The sequence below is a fragment of the Platalea leucorodia genome (assembly GCF_965183815.1).
Source record: "Platalea leucorodia genome assembly, chromosome: 1".
NCBI classification, from domain to species: Eukaryota; Metazoa; Chordata; class Aves; order Pelecaniformes; family Threskiornithidae; genus Platalea; species Platalea leucorodia.
In genome coordinates this window covers 1,553,697-1,577,068 of record NC_138823.1, presented here as the reverse complement: position 1 = coordinate 1,577,068, position 23,372 = coordinate 1,553,697, and the positions used below count along the sequence as shown (strand labels likewise).

Here is a 23,372-nt window from a genome sequence, read left to right as displayed (position 1 = left end):
GCCTCCACAGCACCGGCGGGGCTTTGCCCATCCAGCACCCATCAAAGGGACAAATCAGGGGCTGTGACACCGAGCCCTGTCCCTTGCTGCCTTCCCCCCTCTCTCCAGCTGTGTTTCTTTCCCCCCACTGCAGTCCCGAGCTGCTTTCTTCTCATGTATTTGAGGCAGGACAAAACTCATAACAGCAGTGACTCCAGTCCCAGTCACTCATGCGGCTTTAGTCCCAGATCGGCGTCACGGCAGGGACAGCCAGGAGCTAAAGCCGCGGCAGCTGCTTTCCTTATCTTTAACCCTTTTTTGCCAAACAAACAACCACATTTCCACCCAGGCGACCCCATCCCCATCCCGGGGTGCCCCCCAGCCAGTAGCAGGGCCTAGGGCACCCCGACAAACCCGGTCCCCATCTTGAGTTCCTCTAGATGTCACCCTCAGCCGTCTTTTCCCCCACTCGGATTTTCCTTTCTCCAAGATCCTGCATTTTTTTTTTTTTTTTTTTTTTTAAATTCCTTTCTGATCTCTTTCCGGCCATGTGTGATTGCAGTTTCCTCTGGGCGTCCATTTCATCAGCCCGAAATTAAGGAGCGGAGGAGAGGGGCGGCGGGCGGCTGGCAGGAGCCCCCCCCCCCCCCTTCCCCACCCACCACCACCCCGACCCCGCATCCCGCATCCCATCCCGCTGGGACCCCGCTGCTCCCCGGGCTGGCCGAGCACCCCGCGGCACCCCCTCGCCGCACCCCGCTCCCAACCCCGGCCCCGCTTGGCCCGGAGGCCGGGGGGGGATCCGCCGCCTCAACGCAGGCACCATCAGTTTTGGGGTGACTTTGCTTTTTTTTTTGGCTGGGTTTTCCCCCCACGCCACCCTCTTCGCCCGCAAAGGTGCCCCCGCCATCCTGCGGTGGCCGGATGGTTTTTCTCCCCCCTGGCTCTGAACCGCAAGGCCGTCGCCGCCGGCTCTGCCCATCTTCTCCCACCGCCGCTGGATGCCAACGCCGGGGCCAGATTCAGCCTCGGCGAGAAGGTCACGGTACCTCCAGCCCACCCTTTTCCTCCCCACTGCCACCGAGTCCAGCTCTGTGCCGTGGCCGTGGTGCGACGGAGGGGACGTCGGCCGTAGAGGAAACCCGTGCCCGGGGCGAGCGGAGAAAATCCCCGGGGAGGTTTCGGCTATTTGGTTCGTCCTCTTCTGCATGAGACAACCCCGGCTCTGCGGCTCCGCCGGGCGATGGCCGCGCAGTGAAGATGTCTGTGGCCAGGCTCAACAGCGTCAATGGCTTTCTGGAGGACGGCAGGATGGAGGCAGGGGACATGGGCAGGATCCTCCGCTGCCTGGAGATGGGCACCGTCCTCACCTTGTTCTATCAGAAGAAGTCACAGAGGCCGGAGCGGAGGACCTTCCAGGTGAAGTTGGAGACCCGGCAGATCATCTGGAGCCGGACGCCCGAGAAGGTGGAAGGGGACAGTGAGTATCGGTGGCAGCGGCGCTGTGGGCTGGGGATGTGCCGGTGGGGTGCCCGGTCGTGGTGGGGTGCCTGGCTGTGGGGTGCCTGGCCATGGTGGGATGTCCTGCTGTGGTGGGGTGACCGGCCGTGGGGTGCCCAGCCATGATGGGGTGCCTGGCAGTGGGGTGCCTGGCCATGATGGGGTGCCTGGTTGTGGTAGGGTGCCCGGCTGTGGTGGGGTGCCTGGAAATAGTGGGGTGCCTGGCTACAGTGGGGTGCCTGGCCACCGTGGGGTGTCCGGCCATAGCGGGGTGCCTGGCCGCAGTGGGGTGCCCGGCTGCAGTAGGATGTCTGACCATGGTGGGGTGCCCAGCCACGGTGGGTAACCTGGCCATAGTGGGGTCCTGGCCATATTTGGATGCCCTGCCCTGGTGGAGTATGGTGGAGTGCCTGGACACAGTGGGGTGCCCTGCCATGGTGGGGTGCCCTGCCGTGGTGGGGTGCCTGGCCATGGTGGGGTGCCTGGCCATGGTAGGATGCCCAGAGATATAAATGCAGGAGCTGCTGGGCTGAGCAACCCTCACCTCCTCCATCCCAGCTCATGTGGTCCGTAAGTTGCCGTGGGACTCAAGCTGCTGCCATTTCATCCCTGGGGTTTTATGCCCTCTCTGGAAAGGAGGTAAAGGAGCCGGCCACCCCTTTGCCTGCTCACGGTGCTTTTAACCCCCAAAAAGGGGTGCTCAGGTTTCTGGGACAGGCGGCAGCATGGGGTGGAGCACGGTGGTGGCCCCACGCAGCCCAGAGAGGACTTGGCCAGCTGAGCTCTGCCCCACACGTGTTAATGACGTCAATGCAAAGTTTGGACTGGTGGCACTGGTGTCTGGCACAGGAGATGCTCCCACTGGAGCAGCCATAAAAAATCACCCTTACTTGTGGATTTGCTGGTGGCTAGTAGGCTGTTGGGGCATACTCTCACCACCAGGCATCGGTGGGGCTCCACGCCTTGGTGCTCGGTACCTGGTTACTCGTTATCTCAAGGCTTTCACTTTCTCTTAAATTGAGCTAAAAAGAGCCAGTGGATGAAAACACGGGGTTGGGGTGACATGGAGCTATACCGTCACCTCATCCCACATCCCCATGCAGGGAGGAATGCAGTTTTGGGGTATCATCTCACCTGGACGATGGCAAATCCCACCCTGGAGGTTTGGGAGATGACAGGTGCCTTTTCCCTGGTGGGGCTCAGAGTGTGTTATTAAAAATCACCAATCCCCCACCCAAAAACCACCGTCTACTGCTAATTTTGCACAAGCTGGAGCAAAATCCCTGGGAGGGTTCAGCTCCCGCTCAGAGGGGCCAACCCCGAGGTGGGCTGCTGGCCATGGAGAGGCTTTGAGCCGGGAAGAAGGGTGGCACCTGGAGATGAGCACTGGCACAAGCAGGATCCGTGCTTGTCCAGACCTGCTGGGCACAGGAGGCAAACTCACCACCAGCCCTTGGCAGGGAGCAGATTTGTGGGAGAAGGAGGAGGAGGGATGAGCAAGGGGAGGAAGGGCACCCATTTTTGGAGAAGTGGTTTTGGTCTTCACAGGGAAGAGCTCATTCTCTGCTCACGGAAATAATGCGTTTCCGGCTGCTTGTTTTTCTTTGGGAGCACCATGCGCTGCCGAGTCGGGGTCTTGGGTCGCTCCCGATGCCCTGCCTCAGTTTCCCCACCAGTGCCTTGGAATCTGACCTCTTCCATGCGACAGCCCAAAACCCCCCCGTGGGAATGAGTGGGCATCCTCCGAGGTCATCCAGAAAGGGGAAAAGAAAGGAAAATCCCTCTGGAAATGGTACAATCCTGCCATCTAGCCCCATCACCCGCTTCCCCCAGCCCTGGGTGGAAGCAATCCTGGTCTTGGTGCTGGGATGGAGCATCTTCACCCTCTGCTCCAGCCCTGCTCCGTGCTCGCATGTCCTCCCACTTGCCATGATTTTATGGAAGCGCCAGGATCTCCAATTCATCCCTGGGGTCTCGCTCCCACCCCGCACCCAACCTCACGCCTGCCCAGGCCATTTTAAATCCCCCCTTCAACCAGGCACCCCGCTTGCAGAGGGATTAGGGGGGATGACCGACAGCGCTGATGTCTCTGTTACGGACTGGCAGGGCCAGGACACGGATCCTGGCTCTCCCTGAGATGCCCCACACCATGCAGGCATTACACGCTTCGTTAAGGAGCCGATGGACGCGTGTCCATGCCGGTGAGGTCGCCTGTAGCATTGCCTCCAAAATTAACCTCATCCTGGAGGGTTTTCCAGCTCATCGCCCTCAACAGACCCCAGTCCCCAGTGCAAGGATGAAATCTAGTGGAAAACAGCCCAAAAGGGATCTTTACAAGAAATTAAAAGAAATAAGGGTGAAGGCAGCTTGGCAAACCCAAAAGCATTTTGGAGGGGTGGTTTGCCACAACGACAGCTAATCGGGATCACACCTCCAGCCTCGCTAACGCCAAATAATTAGAAATAGGACCATTTGGGGAGGAGAAAATCCAGATGGGTTTTAACACTGCTGGGCCAGGAGTTAATCTTTTATTTCAGGTTTTAAATCAGCTTCACAACACCACGGGGAGCCCTGGGGAATGCGGTCGCCCAGTCCCCCCTGTACAGGAGGGTCGGAGCTGCCACGTGTCCTGCAAGAAAGGGTGACCGAGGCGAACACGAGGGAACATGGTTCATGCCACCGCAGCTCTGCCCAGGCCAGCGGGATTTCCCAGCACAACCATTCCCTCCGACCGCTTTGCTTTGCTTTTCTCCTAATGCATTAAGAAAACTCCCAGGCTCTCAGCATCCCTAAAAGCCATCGGGCAGACCCAGGTCCTACATCATCTTCCCACCATCCCTATATTTAAAACCTTCTTTGCACCACGCTGCTCACTTTGCATTAGAAGAGAAAAGGGATTTTCGCAGCTGGAACTGACTTCCAGAGTGTTTTAATCGCCCGGGACCCCTGAGACAATGCAGGGAGGAGTTTGGAGACATAGTTCTGACATGATCGCTGCAAATCCGCTGCAGATGTGGTTTCCAGGAAGCCGCCGGCTGCGTTGCATTGTGCAGCCCCGCGCCGCTCCCTCTTCCCTCGGCTCTTCGTGGGGCTGGGCTCTTTGCCCTGTGGAGAAGGACTGGGGGGTACTGGGGGACGAAAAGCTGGACATGAGCCGGCAATGTGCGCTCGCAGCCCAGAAAGCCAAGCGTCTCCTGGGCCGCATCCAGAGCAGCGTGGGCAGCGGGGCGAGGGAGGGGATTCTGCCCCTCTGCTCCCATGTCCTGAGACCCCCCTGCAGCCCTGCCTCCAGCTCGGGGGTCCCCAGCACCAGACAGACATGGAGCTGTTGGAGCGGGGCCAGGGGAGGCCACGGAAATGGTCCGAGGGCTGGAACCCCTCTGCTCTGGAGAAAGGCTGGGAGAGTTGGGCTTGTGCAGCCTGGAGAAGAGAAGGCTGCGGGGAGACCTTCTTGTGGCCTGTCAGTGCTTAAAGGGGGCTGGTAAGGAAGATGGGGACAGGCTTTTTAGCAGGGCCTGGACTGATAGGACAAGGGGTGATGGTTTTAAGCTCAAAGAGGGGAGATTCAGACTGGATAGGAGGAAGAAATGTTTTACGCTGAGGGTGGAGAGGCACTGGCCCAGGTTGCCCAGAGAGGTGGGAGATGCCCCATCCCTGGAAACATTCAAGGCCAGGTTGGACGGGGCTGTGAGCAACCTGATCTGGTTGAAGATGTCCCTGCCCATGGCAGGGGGGTTGGAGTAGGTGACCTTCAAAGGTCCCTTCCCACCCAAAGCATTCGATGATTCGATGATTATTGGCAGCACCCAGAGGTCGGGTCCAAGGCCAGATCCTGGAGGAGTTGAATCAGGGGGATGGCTGCGTTGCAACTTCTTGGCAGAGCCCTGGTAACCACTGGCTTTTCACCCTGCTCTAGCGCCTGTGGATGGATTTGGGGTTGAGCATTCCCCTGTGATTTGGGGATGAGCAGTTGGTTTTTAACCTACAAACCCATTTTTACCCCCAAATACCTGCCTGTTTATACCAAAGAGGGTTTGCTTCGAGCCATGGGGGCTGCACAGAGACAGCCACAGGGTTTTATTTCTTGAGATCTACTCCCAAAACAAAGCACATGCAGGGGTGCAGACCTCCCGTGTATCACGTGTGCTAAAATCCCACCCCAATCCGTGAAATTTGGCTTGCGGTCCTCCAGCGAGGGAAGGCTGGATAAAGCCTCCAGTGTTTTCCAGAGCTTTTCTGCCAAGAAAAACTATTCTGCACCTCTTTTCTTGCTTAATCAGCCTGATTTCTCCCCAATCCCTTATTCCTCCCCGCGCTCAGCTTTTATTTATCCCCTTTGGATTAGGCCGAGGGTTTCTGTCGAGGCAGAGGCACGCCTGCACCCTTCCCCACCGCCGCATCGGAAACGTGGCCGGGCTGGAAATTCTCCGGGAAATGATCCATTTCCTCGGCAGGACAATACCCCAGCGCGGTGGTCCGGCCACCCTCGGCCACACAAAGCCCTTTCCGGTGCCGGTGCCTCAGCCCCGGAGGGCAAAGCTGCCCAGGGGTGATGCTTGTGGTATCGAGAACAACTTTGGTTATTATTACTAATATCATCGTATTATTTTTCTGCTCCCGGTGGGATGTGTCCACTTGGCAAAACCAGGGGTTGGAAATCTCCCCCGGCGGCGTAGCGGTGAGGAAGACTGCGGTCCGGAAACCCAGCCCTCCTGCCGCCGGCGGGGCTTTATATAGCAAGATAATGAGAGAGCAGCACGGCAGGAAAGAAACGCCCTGTGGTCCGGGCTGCCAGGGCTCCAAATTGCCACCTTTGGGCAGACGTCTTCAATTAAAAGATGAGCTCAGCCTGCCCCGGAGCAGGGTCTGGCTTGGGGAGGAGAAGGCAGGGTGGCTGGAGATGTGCTGGTTGGGATGGGGCAGGCTGAGCCTGGAGGACATGTGGCACCCACAAAGCCGGGAAACCGGTGGGCAGCACTGTGGGGACGCCACATCTTGGGGACATGAGTCCCTCGATGACACACAGGAGTGAGGTGCCATTGCACACCTGGGGGCAGTGCTGCAGGGACACCCCATCCTGGGGACGTGGCTCCCTGGAGGACACGTGGCCGTGGGACCCATGATGCTGTCACACAGCCGCAGCAGTGCTGTGAGGATGCACCATCCTGGGGACATGGCTCCCTGGAGGACACATAAACCCAGCACCCGTGTGACACAGCTGCAGCACTGCTGCAGGGACACCCCGTCCTGGGGACATGGCTCCCTGGAGGACACATGGCCGTGGCACCCATGATGCTGTCACACAACTGCAGCAGTGCTGCAAGGACATGCCATCCTGGGGGCGTGATTCCCTTGAGGACACATGGCCACGGCACCCATGATGCTGTCACGCAGCTGCAGCAGGGACACCCTGTCCTGGGAACGTGGTTCCCTGGAGGACACATAGCCATGGCACCCATGGTGCTACTACACAGCTACAGCAGCGCACAGGGACACCTTGTCCTGGGGACGCAGCTCCCTGGAGGACACATGGCCATGGCACCCATGGTGCTGTCACGCAGCTGCGGCATTGCTGCAGGGACACCCCATCCTGAGGACATGGTTCCCTGGAGGACACATGGCCATGGCACCCATGGTGCTGTCACGCAGCTGCAACAGGGACACCTCGTCCTGGGGACGTGGTTCCCTGGAGGACACATGGACCCAGCACCCATAATGCCATCATGCACCAACGATCAGTGCCATGGGGACACCTCGTTTTGAGGACACAGCTCCCTGAAGGACGTGCAAAGCCATGGTGCCATTGCACTAGCGGACATGTCACTGCAGGGCTGCGGGGACATATCTCCCTGGAGGATACATGGCCATGGCACCCCAATGCCATCACACACCCATGGGCAGTGCCATGGGGACACCCCATCCTGGGGACAAGGGTCCCCAGAGGGCATGTGGTCTCCTGGCAGTCCCACCTCCTGCAGCCTCCCTGAGCCCCCGCACATGGGTCCGCGGTGGCGGGGTGTCAGGGAACAATCCCATGTCCCTCTCTCCTCGCAGTCGACATTCGGGAGATCAAGGAGATCCGCCTGGGGAAGAACTCACGGGACTTTGAGCGCTACCCCGAGGATGCTCGCAAGCTCGACTTCACCATGTGCTTCATCATCCTCTACGGGATGGACTTCAGGCTGCGGACTCTCAGCGTGGCCGGTGCGTGGGCTCCCTTCCCTCTCCCGCTGGCCACCTTTGGGCTCTCACCCCCTCCCCAGCATCCCATTTCCCCCATCCCAGCCTCACCACCCTCCTCTTCCTCCTCCAGCTTTCTGTGAGGAGGACATCAACCTGTGGATAACGGGCCTCAACTGGCTGGTGGCGGACACTCAGAAAGCCCAGACCCCGCTGCAGATTGAGAGGTGAGGAAGGACCAGTGGCTCCTGTTTCCCAGTCCCCATCTGAGGGATGAAACCCCACTGGGTTTGGTCCACCCCTGGGGCTGAGCGCCGTCTGTCCATCCCTTCCTTCCCAGGTGGCTGCGGAAACAGTTTGATGGGATGGACCGGTCGCGGGAAGGCAGGTGAGCACGGGCACGGCCCCACGCTGGGAAGCGGCCAGTGGGTTCAGCTGGACAGGGCCGTATCCCCCCCAGTTGCACCCAAATCTGGAGGCTGAGCCAGGCTGGGAGAAGGGTTTGTGGGGCAAAGTAGTACCAGGTTATTTGGGGTTCTTGACGGCACCAAAAATCAGAGACTCGGGCGCAAGTCCCCTCCTTGCCATTGTAGGGACCATGGGGATGCCGATGCCTCCATGCCCGCTGCTGCATTTCCACCAGGAGGGGCTGGACCATTAATGCAGCCCATAAACATCTCCCCAAGTCAGGAAAAACCCCAAATCAAGTGAATTTGGACTTAAATGATTATGGCGATGGGGATGGGCATCACCTCCAGATGGGATGATGGCTTAAAGCGCTCGATTGGTTCTTGGATGCGCTCTTTCTCCTCAACCCTCTGCCAGACCCCGTGTAATTAGGGGTCCTGTGCCACTGCGGGCATCCACAGCCCGGTAGGTGGGAGCCCCATGCCAGAGACCATGCTGGCACCAGGATTCGGGGTGGGACCCTCGAGATCGGGAGCTGAGACCCATCCAGGTATTGTCCATCCTCTGTGGGGTCTGGCCGGTGCCCTGACACCGGCTTGCCCTCCTGCAGCATCACGGTGAAGGACCTGAAGGCCATGCTGCCCCAAGTGAACTACCGCGTCCCCAACATGAGGTTCCTGAGGGACAAGCTTGTGGTAAGAAACCCCCAGGAGAGGGTCTTTGAGCCCCCACGGCCGGGCTGGAGCCAGCCTCAGTGTCGCTAGCTCCAGTTGGGTGGCCCTGCTCTCATGCAGCACCCTCTCTGGCAGGAGGTGGAAGCCAGGAATGAGATGACTTTCTCCCACTTCATCCAATTCTACAAAAACCTGATGTTTGATGCACAGAAGTCGGTAAGAAGCACAGCTTGTCCTCCCCACCCGGTGTGGTGTGTTCCCGGCCAGCTAAGCCTGGTCCTCTCCTTTGCCTTGCAGGTCATCGAGCAGCTGGAGCTCTCCTTCCCCTTGCGGTGAGTACCCAGGAGCCCCGTGGCTCCCATCCCGGCCAAGCCTCCAAGGGTCGGATCCATCGGGTGGGCAATGCAGCCGGGCAGTGGGGCAGAGCCTGGGGAGAGCGGAGGATCCGGGCAGCGCGCGTGGCCCCGGAGCATCTCCCAGCATCCGGGCAGGCTTGGGGTGGAGGGGATGGTGGGGATGGCAAGGGTGGTCTGAGGGGCAGGGATGGGAGAGGGAATAGGAGCAGGGATCGGAGAAGGGATGAGCAGGGATGGGAGAGGGGATGGGAGTGGAGATGGGAGCAGAGATGGGAGCGGGTATGGCAGTAGGGATGGGAGGAGGGATGAGCAGGGATGGGAGAGGGGATGGGAGCAAGGATGAGCAGAGATGGGAGAAGGGATGGGAGAGGGAATGTGAGTGGAGATGGGAGCAGGTATAGCAGCAGGGATGGGAGCAGGGATGAGCGAGGATGGGAGCAGGGATGGGAGTGGGGATAGGAGCAGGGATGGGAGTGGGGATGGGAGCAGGGATGAGCGAGGATGTGAGTGGGGATGGGAGCAGGGATGAGCGGGGATGGGAGCAGGGATGGGAGTGGGAGCAGGGATGAGCGAGGATGGGAGTGGGGATGGGAGCAGGGATGAGCAGGGATGGAAGCAGGGCTGAGCAGGGATGGGAGCAGGTTTGGGAGAAGGAATGGGAGTGGGGATAGGAGCAGGGATGGGAGCAGGGATGGGAGCCGGGATGGGAGCAGGGATGAGCTGAGATAAGCAGGGATGGGAGTGGGAATGGGAGAGGGGAGGGAAGCAGGGATGTGAGTGGGCATAGGAGTAGCGGAATGTGAGGGGGGACGGGAGTGGGGATAGGAGTAGGGATCGCAGGGATAGGAGCAGGGATTTGAGCTGGGATAGGTATGGGGGTGGGAGCAGGGATGGGAGCCAGGATGGGAGCAGGGATGAGCAAAGATGAGCAGGGGTGGGAAGGGGAATGGAAGCAGGGGTGTGAGCAGGGATGGGTGCAGGGATGGGAGCAAGGATTTGAGCGGGGATGGGTGTGGGTATGGGAGCAGGGATGTGACCACGGATGGGTGCGGGGATGGGACTGGGGATGTGAGCAGGGATATAAGTGGGGATGGGTGCCAGGGATGCAGGGACATGTCGCACTGCCCTCCGTCCCACATCCTTGGGCAACGCCGCGTGCTCTGGCTGGGTGCCTGCCTCTCCCAGCTCACAGGGTGGCACTGGGAGTGTTTGCTCTAGCAGCACCCAAAATCTCAAGGTGCCCCTCGCACCCCCCATGGCGTGCGCTTTCCCTGAGCCCCTTGCCAGCTGCCGCAGCTGGCAGGAGAGGGGCAGGAGTGGGGGGCGTCGGGGGGCTAAGCTGCAGGTGGACGCTGGCGGCCTCAACTCCCCCATGGGGTCTACCCCAACTCCTGCTCCCGGTCCTTGCTGATGGCCGCTCCGTGTCCCAGGAATGTGGACCGCCCCGAGCTGTGCCAAGTCTCCCTTTATGACTTCCAGAAGTTCCTGCTGCACGACCAGAAGGTGGGTGGTGTTAGAGATCCCTGCAGCGTCCCTCTCAGCCCCAACCTCGGGGACCCCCATGGGATGCCTCAGCCTTGTTCGCCCCGTAATGGCGGCCACATTTGCACCACAGGAACCCTGGGCCAGCGATGTGGGCATGGTGCGGGACTACATGTGCACCTACCTCAAAGAGGGCTCCAGCGAGGCGGCGGACCCATCCTTCCAGCTGGACGAGGTGGGTGGCCCCACGTGGCACCCACCCAGGGGTGTCTCCCCAGCTCTGGCAGTCTCTGACCTCTCTGCTTTCCCCCTAGTTCCTCACATACCTCTTCTCCAAGGAGAACATGGTGATGGATGCCAAGTATGAGCGCGTGGTGCCTGAGGAGATGAACCACCCATTGTCCCAGTACTGGATCTCCTCCTCTCACAATACGTAAGGATGGGGCAGGCTCTCCTCGGGGACCCCCACGAGCATCCCATGACCCCTGCCTGGGGCAGCCCTGGCTGCTGATGGTCCCTCTCACTCCTCTGCAGGTACCTGACAGGGGACCAGTTCTCCAGCGAGTCCTCCCTGGAGGCATACGCCCGCTGCCTGCGCATGGGCTGCCGCTGCATTGAGCGTGAGTCCCCCCAGCACCCAGCAGTGATGCTCAGTCCCCCCCACCACCCCACGGTCCATCAGACACACCATCCCCTGCACCCATCCCATGGCACTGGGTGTGGGGTCTTCCATATCCTTTGGGGGCCCAAAAACATGGTCCCCAGTGCACCCTCGGTGACTGACGTGCGTTAACTGAGGTGTCTCCCCACTCAGTGGACTGCTGGGATGGCCCAGACGATCTCCCCATTATCTACCATGGCCACACGCTCACCTCCAAGATCAAGTTCCTGGATGTGCTGCACACCATCAAGGAGCACGCGTTCGTCACCTCCGAGTAAGCCCCAGCCCCCCAACAACACCCCAGTTCTGGGACAGGCAGGTAACCCCTGCCTGAATTCCCCTCTCCTTCACCTTCGTCCCAAGCCACCATTCTCACCTGCTTCCTCCAGGTTCCCCATCATCCTCTCCATCGAAGACCACTGCAGCATTGTCCAGCAGAGGAACATGGCCTCCCACTTCAAGAAGGTCTTCGGGGACATGCTACTTACCAAGCCGGTGGACATTAATGCCGACGAGCTGCCCTCACCCACCCAGCTCAAGAAGAAGATCTTAATCAAGGTGTGGAGCAGGTGCTACCCCAAAGCCCCTCTTGGCGGGAGGGACAAGGACCATGTTGGGCTGGGAAAGATGGTGATTATCCCAAATCTTGGGACTCAAGAGCAATAGCTCTCTGTGCACATGCAGTAGAACATCAGAGAGACGTCCTACTGCAAGAGATGGTTAAGGGGAACAGAGGCTGGTGGAGGGGGACCTGTAGGAGCCCAAGTGTGGCCTGAGGGCTGGGAGCTCAGCATGATGGGGACACCATGCCCACTGCTGAGCTCCCCTGCCTGGGCTGTCCCCAGCACAAGAAACTGGTCGAAGGGAACCTGTATGAGGAGGTCTCCACTGCCAGTTACTCGGAGAACGACATCAGCAACTCCATCAAGAATGGCATCCTCTACCTTGAAGACCCCATCGACCACGTAAGGATCTCCCTGTCGATGGCAGCCAGGGGCCGAGCAGGGTCTGTTGGATGGGGATGAGCATCGGGGTTTGGGGTGGGCATGGGGCATAGGCTCTCCTAGACCATTGCAATGCCATGGGGCAATGGGGCAGGGGCAGAAATGGAGGTCTCAAAGCCCCGTCCCTCCATGCCACCATCCACCCCACCCCAGTGATGCTCTTCCTCCCTCCCAGACCTGGAGCCCCCATTATTTCGTCCTGACAAGCAACAAGATCTACTACTCAGAGGAGACATCCCGCTACCAGTTCAACGAGGATGAGGAGGAGGTGGAGCAGAAGGAAGTGCGTGAGGGGCAGGATGCATCTACATGGCAGGGGGATTCAGGGAGGACTCCGTGGGGATGGCAAGAGGGTGGCAACGCCCATTTTGGTGTGAACTTGCAGGAGTTCAACAACAACGAGCTGCACTTCACGGAGAAGTGGTTCCACGGGAAGCTGGGAGGCGGCCGTGATGGGCGGCAGATCGCCGAGAAGCTGCTGCACGAGTACTGCACTGAGACGGGTGGCAAGGACGGCACGTTCCTGGTGCGCGAAAGCGAGACCTTCGTGGGCGACTACACCCTCTCCTTCTGGTAAGGGGCCCAGCGGGGAGGCAGTTTGGTGGCTGCAATATTGTTTTGCGGGGGGGGAAATGCCACCTTTTTGCACGGCACGTGAACCCCCAAACGCAGGATGGTGGGGACATGGACCTGAATTGACTCACGCCTGCCTTCCCCCCAACACCATGGCAGGAGGTCCAGCCGGGTGCAGCACTGCCGGATCCACTCGCGGCAGGAGGCCGGCGCCACCAAGTTCTACCTGACGGACAACCTGGTCTTCGACAGCCTCTACAGCCTCATTTGCCACTACCGCGAGGTGCCGCTCCGCTGCAACGAGTTCGAGATGCGCCTCACCGACCCCGTCCCCCAACCCAATGCCCATGAGAGCAAAGAGTGAGGACAGCCCCCATCCCCTTGATCCCCTGGGTCCAGCAGACTCCTCCATCCCCGGTGTCAGGGCTTGGGTGCCCCCCGGGATGCGGGGATGCCTGCACCAGCACACCGCCTCCATTCTCTGCCCGGCCAGGTGGTACCACGCCAGCTTGACGCGCCTGCAGGCCGAGCACATGCTGATGCGGGTCCCACGGGATGGAGCCTTCCTGGTGCGCAAACGTAGTGAACCAAACTCCTACGCCATCTCCTTCCGGTGAGTGTGGCCACCCCGGCGCCTCGAGGCCGGTTGGGCTTGGCCACGATGCCCACATTGCCGGCCAAGCTGAGAACAGCCTGGCTCATGTCTGTTGTGACTCTGCACCAGGTGGCGGGGGTTTGCTCTGGGTTAGCAGGGTGACACGGTGGGATGCATGATGCTGTCATGGGGGGGACCCCCTAGCTGCGGTGATGGGAAAGCCATGTCCTCCGGGCGGTCACCCCAGTGGCATCCCTGCTGGGACAGGGCATCGCCTCCTGCCCGTCCCCACCGTGGAGCCAGGGTCCGGCCACCCCTCACATATCCCCCTCCGCTCTCTTGGCCCCAGGGCGGAGGGGAAGATCAAGCACTGCCGCATCCAGCAGGAAGGTCGGCTCTTCATGCTGGGTAGCTCAGCCGAGTTTGAGAGCCTCGTGGACCTCGTCAGCTACTACGAGAAGCACCCGCTCTACCGCAAGATGAAGCTGCGCTACCCCATCAATGAGGAGACCCTGGAGAAGATGGGCACCACTGTGAGTGCTCCCAGTGCTGGGGATGGTGGGGACAGGGGCTCTGTGCCATGGGCAACCAAGCCCCATCTCCAGGTCCACCATGGTGGGAAGGTCTCCTCCAGCTTCTTGGCTGAAGCCCAACCAGAACCGGCCAAGCTCTGCAGCCATTGCCCATGGTTATAGCTCTACCATAATTCCCTTCCAATGAGTTGCAAAGGGATATTACGTCCCTCTCAACGTCCTCTCAGTCACATGTGGTGGTCCGGCTCCCACTGCATCCCCTTGTAGCCCCTGTCCACATCCAGGTGATCCACTCAAGTGTCTCTCCTTGCAGGAGCTGGACTATGGAGCCCTGTATGAGGTGCGGACCCCCCACTTCTACGTAGAGGCCAACAAGATGCCAATGGCCAGGGTAAGGGGCCAAGCTGGTGTCCCTGGGAGATGGAGGGTGGTGGGACACGATGATTCTAGTGCTGCAGCATCTGGGTGGTCCCCCTCCAGACCCACCACATCTCCTACCACTGACCTGAGAAGTGGTGATGCTTTGCTGCATTTTTCTGACCCTCAAGCAATGCTGGAGCTGGACCCTTCCCACATCACCATCACATGGAGACAGTCCGAGCTCCAGCAACAGCATTGTCACAGCGCGGTGGGGGGGACAGGTCTGCAGAGAGCCCAGCCAGAAGCAAAGACCTGGCACAAGTTTGCCTGAACAGTGGGGAAACCCCCATGGATCCTTTTGCACTGGGGAACCCCGAAAGAGCAGGTTTAGTGTCAGTTCCCAGGTGGTGCAGTCTCCATCCTCAGAGGTTTTTGGGACTGGGCTGGTCTTGGAGCTGACCCAGTGTCCATCCTTGAAGGGTTTTGGGGCAGGACTACTCTTGGAGCTGACCCAGTGTCCATCCTCAGACATTTTTGGGACTGAGCTGGTCTCAGAGCTGATCTAATCTCCATCCTCGAAGGTTTTTGGGACTGGGCTGGTCTCAGAGCTGACCCTGGAGGAGGCTGGACTGGAGCAGCAAGGTCCCATCTCTGTCATCCTACAATCCCATGGTCCAGCACTGCTGTTTCTTAAAAGTCCCTTTGCAGCAGAGCAGCTCTCAGGCTAAGACCAGACTCAGGAAAGCTTAACCCAAAGGGTTTTTTCCAGGGAGTGTGGGAATATCAGGGGATTAACCCCTTCAGTACACCAGAAGAAACCATTGGGGGACCCAGAAGAGGAACCCGCTTTGCACTGAACGTGGTGGTCCCACGGGACCGCGGGCACCTCCAGCCCTCCTGTCCCCTCTAACATGTCTCACTGCTGGTGTAGGCGATTTGGGGATATCATTTGTGGTGTCGGACTCTCAGGAGCCCCCGTGCTCCACCGTGGGGGCTCGAGGAGCTGGGCTGAGCAGGCAGTGCTGCCCACCAGCGTCCCCGGCGCTGGGTGGTGACACATGTCCCTCTCCCTGGTGGCCCAGTGCACGGTGAAGGCTCTCTACGACTACAAAGCGCAGCGGGAGGACGAGCTGTCGTTCTGCAAGCAGGCCATCATCCACAATGTCGACAAGCAGGACGGCGGCTGGTGAGGGCGGTTGGGTGGCCCCTGGGTGGGCATCGCCGTGGGTGGGGGTGGAGGGGACACCCTGGGTTTTCCCGTGGGTCGTCCCACAGTGGGTTTTAACTGCCTCCTTTTTTGTCCCCCCACCCCTTCTCCAACTGCTCCCCGATACTGCATGAAGCATGAACACCCCTGTCCCCCCCCAAATCAGTCCGCTTGCCTTGATCCTTTCACCCCTTGCAGGTGGCGGGGGGACTACGGGGGCAAGAAGCAACTGTGGTTCCCAGCCAACTACGTGGAGGAGATCGTCAGCACGCAGGCACAGGAGCAGGATGAGGCCGTGAGTGCCATGTCCCCATGCACCCGGGACCGAGGCTGCCTGAGATGCTTCCAGCCCCACTCCAGCCTGGACCGTTATCCAGAGGCTGGGGGATGCTCGTGGTCCTGCTCCATCCTGGACCCTTATCTGGAAGCTGGAGGATGCTCCTGGCTCCGTGTCATTCCGGACCCTTATCCGGAGGCTGGGGGATTCTCATGGTCCTGCTCCGTCCCAGACCCTTATCCGGAGGCCGGGGGATGCTCCTGGCCCTGTGTCATTCCAGACCCTTATCTGGAGGCTGGGGGATTCTCATGGTCCTGCTCCATCCCAGACCCTTATCCGGAGGCCGGGGGATGCTCCTGGCCCCGTGTCATTCTGGACCCTTATCCGGAGGCTGGGGGATGCTCCTGGCCCCATGTCATTCCAGACCCTTATCTGGAGGCTGGGGGATTCTCACGGTCCTGCTCCATCCCAGACCCTTATCCGGAGGCTGGGGGGTGCTCATGGTCCTGGCTCCAGCCTGGATCCTCATCCAGAGGCTCAGGGATGCTCGATTGCGGAGCAGAGCATGCCGAGGGTGTTTTTTCTATGCTTTTGCTCAAACTTGGCCAATTTGGAGGGCTGGAGGGAGGCTGCCAAATGGAGCAGGCACTGGGCTTGGCCCTGCACAGCCGCCCACCGCCGCCCCCTCTTCTTTCCTCTCTTGCAGTCGTCGGAAAACAGCCCCCTGGGAAACTTCTTGAAGGGCTTCATCGACGTGCCGTCCTGCCACGTCGGTGAGTGTCCCCACCACGTCCCGGCCGCAGCTGCGGGAGCCCGCCGGGATGGCGCGTACCCTGTGCTGAAGCTCGGTGCTGTGAGCTGAGGCTCCCCAAACTCATCACACAATTGCTAGCCAGGCGCATGCTTAGTGCAACGTGCCGGGGAGCAACGTGGGGCTGGATTTGGAGGGATTTGGCGGATTTTGGGGAGGATTTGGAGGAATTCAGAGGTCCAGATGATTTGGGAGATATTTACCCCTGCCTGAAAGGAAAATGCATTTCAGCGTGGAAAGCTGAAACCATTCATTAATGAAATGGGACCCCCGCAGGAGGAGGACCCCGATGGCTGGTGGGGTGCCAGGAGGGGCTGGTGGGGGCCCGGGAGCGGGACCGCTGAGGTTTCGTTTGCTCCACAGAGCCATCCGTTGGGAATGTCTTCGAGTAAAGCCCCCCTCTGATGTCCTTATAGTTATCTCCAAAGACGGGAGGAGCTCCAAACCATTTGTCTTCACCATCCATTCCCAGCAGATGTCCCACGCAGCCCAGTCGCTGGACGTGGCCGCGGACACGCAGGAGGAACTCAGCGAGTGGGTGGCCAAGATCCGAGAGGCCACGCAGAACGCCGACGCCAGGGTGAGGGGCACCGGGGTGCAGAGGATGGGGGTGGATGGTCCTGTCCCCCAGCAGATGGTCCCCAACATCTCCAAAGGAGGAGGTTGGGGGAAGACTTTCAGCTCCTTTTTTCCTTTGTGCAGATGCAAGAGGGGAAGATCATGGAGCGGAGGAAGAAGATTGCACTGGAGCTCTCCGAGCTGGTTGTGTATTGCCGCCCGGTGCCGTTCGACGAGGACAGTAAGAGCTGGAGAAGGGGGGTGATGGGAGGAGCATGGGAAGAGATGGGTAGGGGGAACCAAGCGATCTTGGTGGGCCAGCCCCCGGGCCACCAGAGAGCCCCATGTCCTCTGCTGATGGCCACCTCGGTGCTTTCAGAGATTGGCACAGACAAGGCATGCTACCGGGACATGTCCTCCTTCCCGGAGACCAAGGCAGAGAAGTACGCTAACCGCAGCAAGGGCAAGAAGTTCCTGCAGTACAACCGGCGCCAGCTCAGCCGCATCTACCCCAAAGGGCAGCGCCTGGACTCCTCCAACTATGACCCGTTGCCCATGTGGATCTGTGGTAGCCAGCTCGTGGCCCTCAACTTCCAGACTCCCGGTAAATCCTGCTCCTGGCGTGGCTGCTGGGCTCATCCTCACAGATCAACCCAAAATTCCCATCCCTGGTGGCTCCCATCCTATTGCTGGAGGTGGTTTGGATGATCTCTCCAACCTTTGTCCTCATCCTGATGGGGACATCTCCATGCAATTCTTGGGTGATTCATGCAAAAACCAGCTGTATCCCTTCTTCAGCCAGGGTTGGGGGCTCTTAGCAGGGGGTTTGCCAGGGCAGGACCTGCTGCCCAGGGACCTCGTGGAGTCCCTGAGCCCCACAGCTCAAAGCTGCTCTGTCCCCATGGCCACAGACAAGCCAATGCAGCTGAACCAGGCGCTCTTCATGCTCGGCGGCCGCAGCGGCTACGTCCTGCAGCCTGATATCATGAGGGACGAAACATTCGACCCCTTCGACAAGAACAGCCTGAAGATTGTGGAGCCCATCACGGTGCAGCTGCAGGCAAGTGGGCAAGGATGGCAAGTCCACCCTGAGATGGTCACCACCAAGATAAGGGCTTGCTTCTTCCTCCATTTTGGGTCAACTGGGGGTGGTTTTTACATGTTTCAGCCCCATCTTTGCTCCATGGAGATCATTACCACATGATCTCTTCGGTTTGTCGGTCTTTCTCCACGTGCGGCATCATTTTTCCCAGGGGAGAACCCCAAAATTACACAGAGCTGAGCCCAACCTGAGCAAGAGTGAGGTGGAGGGTAAAGTAGCTTAAACAAGCCCAGAAGCACCTTACCCCCAACCTTGGGTAATTTCAGTGTTCGAGCTGGGACAGGTTGGTTTGTAGGCACCTGACTCTTGAGCATGACATGAATCCAGCAAAAGCTTTTTAAACTATTTGGCAGATACAGCTAAAATCAAGCTAAAACCGGTCCAAGGTCATAAATAAGGTGTGGTGTGACTAATTATGGCCATAAAGCTTTTGGCAAGCCCAAAACATCCAAAATTTTTTACGCTGAGACTGGTGAAACACTGGCACAGGTTGCCCAGAGGGGTGGTAGATGCCCCATCCCTGGAAACAGTCAAGGTCAGGTTGGACGGGGCTTTGAGCAATTTGATCTGGTTGAAGAAGTCCCTGCTCATTCCAGTGGGGACTGGACCTTTAAAGGTCCCTTCCAACCCAAACCTTTCGATGATCCTATGATTCTAAAATGGCCAAGCTATGGGGATGCCCCAGAGAGTCCTTCCTAATCTGAGGTAGCCAGACGTCACCCTCCTCTTCCTCCTGCAGATCCTCGGTGCCCGGCACCTACCCAAGAATGGGAGGAGCATTGTGTGCCCCTTCGTGGAGGTGGAGGTGTGCGGCTCCGAGTACGACAACAGCAAGAACAAGACGGACGTCGTAGGTGAGGGTCCATGCGGGTGATGTTCCCACCCAGCCCCTGCACCCTGGGGACAGGTGGGGACATTGGGACAACCCTAACTGTGCCCTTTGGGGTCCTCGTGGGCATGTGGGTGATGGGGCTGGTTTTCGTGGAGGAGTGAAGAGGAGAGGCATCTCCCACTAACGTGCTGGTGCCATGCTGGTGATGTCCATGCATCTAGCCCCACTCTGACCCTCCCCGCTCTGTCCTCGCCCCCCAGCTGACAACGGCTTCAACCCCGTCTGGCTCTTCAAGCAGTTCGTCTTCGACATCAACAACCCCGAGTTCGCCTTCCTCCGCTTCGTGGTGTACGAGGAGGACATGTTCAGCGACCCCAACTTCTTGGCACAAGCCACCTTCCCCGTCAAGGGCCTCAAAACAGGTATGGTCCTTCCATCCACACCACCACCACCACCACCATCATCATCATCATCATCATAGAATCATAGTCATAGAATCATAGAATCATAGAATGGTTTGGGTTCGAAAGGACTTTTAAAGGTCATCTAGTCCAACCCCCCTGCAATTATCATCATCATCATCATTATCTTCTTCTTCTTCTTCTTCTTCTTCTTCTTCTTCTTCTTCTTCTTCTTCTTCTTCTTCTTGGGGATCTGGCCATGGCAAGGGGCTTGGACCCTGCCATGGGGCTGAGCTCGTGTTGTGGTGTTGTGTCCAGGCTACCGGTCAGTGCCGTTGAAGAACAGCTACACTGAGGACCTGGAGCTCGCCGCCCTCCTCATCCACATCGAGATCATCAACGCCAAGGCAGGTGGCCTGGGCGACTTGGGGAACTTCATGCCTCAGTTTCCTCAGCTGGAGCAGGGCGGGGAACAGCACCCTGGGGTGTCCTGTCCACCCCACCAGCCTCATACCCTTGTGTCAAAGCAGGAGGAAGACGAGGAGAACCTCTACTCATCCATCCAGCAGCTACGGGACCGTGCCAGTGAGCTCTCCAGCCAGGTCTCCAGCTACGAGCGCACCAATGGCTGCGACTCCCGCTACCAGCAGCGCCTCGACGAGTTACGGGCGGCCCAGGAGCGGCTCATGGAGCTCACTGAAGTCCGCAACCGCAAGTAAGTGTCCCCTCCCTGTGCCTTCAGGAGGTCCCTTTCAGGAGGGTCCCTAAGGCCACCACCTTGGTCCCTACCAGGTTGATGGAGAAGAAGAAGAGGGACCGGCAAATGGTCACCAAACGCAGCTGAGCTGGATGGACACGAGCCCACCAGCTTGCTGCGGACACCCCCCGCCACCTCCTCTCCTGCTGCAAAGGGAGGTGGGGTGGCCAGATCCAGACACCGCCCCCCACGCCGGGGGCTCGGTGATAGCGGTGTGACAAATCTGGGGACAAAAGGGGACTTCGGGTAGCTCTGCCTGTGACATTTCTCCATTGGGGCGAGGCAGGAGGTGGGATGCTCCAGCGTAAATCTGGGGTACCTCCAGCTTCGTCCCATGTCCCCTGGGGCTGGTGGCCACATTCCCATCCCTATGGGGTGGCCACCACAGCTCCTCTTCACCCCACGACCTCCATGTCCCACCACCCCATGGTGGGGAGGGGCGATGAGCCCCACAAGCGATGGGGAAACTGAGGCACGGGTGCCCAGCTGGCCCAGGATGGGGCAGGACCGGCCACCTCCATCCTGGGGACAGGGGACAAGGACTGGCTGGCAGTGAGGCACCAGGATGGGGACACAGGGGACACTTTGGGGGGGGTAGGGGGGGCATTTTGCCCCCTCCGCTATAAATATCTGTATTTTCTTCTTTTATCCAGCGTGTACATACGGCGCGGGGGGGGAGGGGGTGTCTGTACCAGACGCAGTATTAGGGCACGGGGGGGACCCCAAAATGTCCGGAGATGCCCCTGGGACGGGCACGAGGGAGAGGGGCACCAGGTCTGGGGGTGGCCCACAGGGCAGGGTGGCCGGTGACAGGGTGCCCGGAGCGGGCACCGGGCAGACACAGGCACCAAGGTGGCCCCAGAGGGGACAGGGATGTCCCTGAGGTGACACCAGTGTTGGCACCAAACCCTGGGGACAGAGACAGATCCTGCCGGTAAAGCCAACGGAGGTGGTGCCCAGCGGGGTGGTGGCTGGGGACATCTGGGGGTGTCCCCCAGGATCGGGGCATCCCGGCGGGGGGATCTGTGTATTCTTTGTATGAAAATAAATCTATTTAGCCAATATTTACACCGCGTCGCCGTGGTCTGGTCCCCCCCTGCTCTGCCCACAGCGCCGATGTCCCTGGGGTGGGTGATGTCCCCGGGGTGGGTGATGTCCCCAGGATGGTGGCTTGGTGGTCATGGACCCCTGAGCTCAGTGCGTCACCCTTGTCCCCGTGATGTGTCCCAGCGGCGGTGGGGACACCCGGGCGGTGCGTGGTTTTGGGGCTGGGATATGTGTGCTGTGGCGGGCAGGGTCACCCAGGCAGGGGACATGGGACACAGGGCACAGGGCCAGGGGGACACAGGGCACAGGGCTCTGGGGACACAGGGGCAATGGACATGGCACCGTGGGGACGCAGGGCACAGGGTCACAGGGACATAGGGCTATGGGGACATGGGACATGGGGACACAGGGCCATTGGGACAGAGGGCTATGGGGACATGGGACACAGGGCCATGGGGACACACAGCTATGGGGATGCAGAGTCACAGGGCCATGAGGACACAGGGCTATGGGGACATAGGGCCATGGGGACACATGGCTATGGGGACACAGGGCTATGGGAACACAGGGCTATGGGGACATGGGACACCAGGCCATGGGGACACACAGCTATGGGGACACAGGGCCATGGGGACACATGGCTATGGGGACACAGGGCTATGGGGACATGGGACACCGGGCCATGGGGACACACAGCTATGGGGACACAGGGCTATGGGGACACAGGGCTATGGGGACACAGGGAAACAGGGCCATAGGGACACACAGCTATGGGGACACACGGCTATGGGGACACAGGGAAACAGGGCCATAGGGACACACGGCTATGGGGACACACGGCTATGGGGACACAAAGCTATGGGGATGCAGAGTCACAGGGCCATGAGGACACAGGGCTCTGGGGACATAGGGCTATGGGGACACACGGCTATGGGGACACTGGGCTATGGGGACACAGGGAAACAGGGCCATGGGGACACAGGGCTCTGGGGACACACCGCTATGGGGACATGGGGACACAGGGCCATGGGGACACAGGGCCATGAGGACACAGGGCCATGGGGACACACAGCTATGGGGATGTAGAGTCACAGGGCCATGAGGACACAGGGCTCTGGGGACACACGGCTCTGGGGACACAGGGCCATGGGGACACGGGGACACAGGGCCATGGGGACATGGGACAAAGGGCTATGGGGACATGGGGACACAGGGCCACGGGGACACACGGCTCTGGGGACACAGGGCTACAGGGACACACAGGTTGGGGGACACAGGGCTATGGGGACATGGGACACAGGGCCATGGGGATGCAGAGTCACAGGGCCATGAGGACACAGGGCTCTGGGGAACCCAGGGCTCTGGGGACACAGGGCTATGGGGAGAAAGGGCTATGGGGACATGGGACACAGGGCCATGGGGACACACGGCTATGGGGACACGCAGCTATGGGGATGTGGGGACACAGGGCCATGGGGACACAGAGCTATGGGGGAACACAGCTATGGGGATGTGGGGACACAGGGCTATGGGGACACGCAGCTATGGGGACTAGGAGACACAGGGCCATGGGGACACAGAGCTATGGGGGGACACAGCTATGGGGATGTGGGGACACAGGGCTATGGGGACACGGGGCCATGGGGACACAAGGCTATGGGGACACAGGGCCATGGGGACACAGGGCCATGGGGACACAGGGCTATGGGGACACAAGGCTGTGGGGACACAGGGCCATGGGGACACATGGCTATGGGGACACACAGCTATGGAGACACACGGCTATGGGGACACACAGCTATGGGGACATGGGACAGAGGGCCATGGGGACACAGGGCCACGGGGACACGCAGCTATGGGGACTAGGAGACACAGGGCCATGGGGACATAGGGGTATGGGGGGACACAGCTATGGGGATGTGGGGACACAGGGCCATGGGGACACGGGGCTATGGGGATGCAGTAACTATGGGGACACGGGGACACGGGGCCGTGGGGCCATGGGACACAGGGCTCTGGGGACAGCGGGCACGGGGCCACAGGGCCCTGGGGACGCAGGGCCACAGGACACGGGA

General features: G+C 59.9%; 1 protein-coding gene across 3 annotated transcripts; it reads left to right on the top strand.

Moving 5' to 3' along the window:
• The first annotated feature begins 652 nt into the window (after positions 1-652).
• On the top strand, positions 653-20,835 carry LOC309597045 (1-phosphatidylinositol 4,5-bisphosphate phosphodiesterase gamma-1-like). 3 transcript variants are annotated; one of them, XM_082325939.1, is made up of 32 exons: positions 653-1,459; positions 7,534-7,683; positions 7,793-7,886; positions 8,000-8,047; positions 8,678-8,762; positions 8,877-8,957; positions 9,039-9,073; positions 10,528-10,600; positions 10,713-10,814; positions 10,894-11,012; positions 11,114-11,199; positions 11,394-11,514; positions 11,630-11,798; positions 12,086-12,205; positions 12,420-12,527; positions 12,630-12,817; positions 12,977-13,177; positions 13,311-13,430; positions 13,762-13,945; positions 14,259-14,336; positions 15,388-15,491; positions 15,711-15,807; positions 16,496-16,562; positions 17,017-17,180; positions 17,303-17,399; positions 17,538-17,762; positions 18,070-18,218; positions 19,000-19,114; positions 19,353-19,514; positions 19,812-19,900; positions 20,024-20,208; positions 20,286-20,835. In XM_082325939.1, exons 1-32 carry the CDS (start codon positions 1,240-1,242, stop codon positions 20,335-20,337), a joined length of 3,888 nt encoding a protein of 1,295 aa, XP_082182065.1. In that variant the 5' UTR covers positions 653-1,239; the 3' UTR covers positions 20,338-20,835. The 3 variants fall into 3 exon arrangements, 2 of the variants coding, with proteins under 2 accessions (XP_082182065.1, XP_082182064.1); XM_082325938.1 differs by having other exon boundaries at positions 15,711-16,562; positions 16,964-17,180; XR_014229658.1 differs by lacking the exons at positions 19,353-19,514; positions 19,812-19,900; positions 20,024-20,208; positions 20,286-20,835 and having other exon boundaries at positions 15,711-16,562; positions 17,073-17,180.
• Positions 20,836-23,372: the final 2,537 nt, after the last annotated feature.

Bases quoted from the DNA above. Each gene is read 5' to 3' on its own strand.
- LOC309597045 (XM_082325938.1), top strand. From the start codon at position 1,240: ATGTCTGTGGCCAGGCTCAACAGCGTCAATGGCTTTCTGGAGGACGGC. The intron at 8,048-8,677 runs GTGAGCACGGGC...GCCCTCCTGCAG, and splicing joins GACCGGTCGCGGGAAGGCAG to CATCACGGTGAAGGACCTGA. The intron at 19,515-19,811 runs GTATGGTCCTTC...TGTTGTGTCCAG, and splicing joins CGTCAAGGGCCTCAAAACAG to GCTACCGGTCAGTGCCGTTG.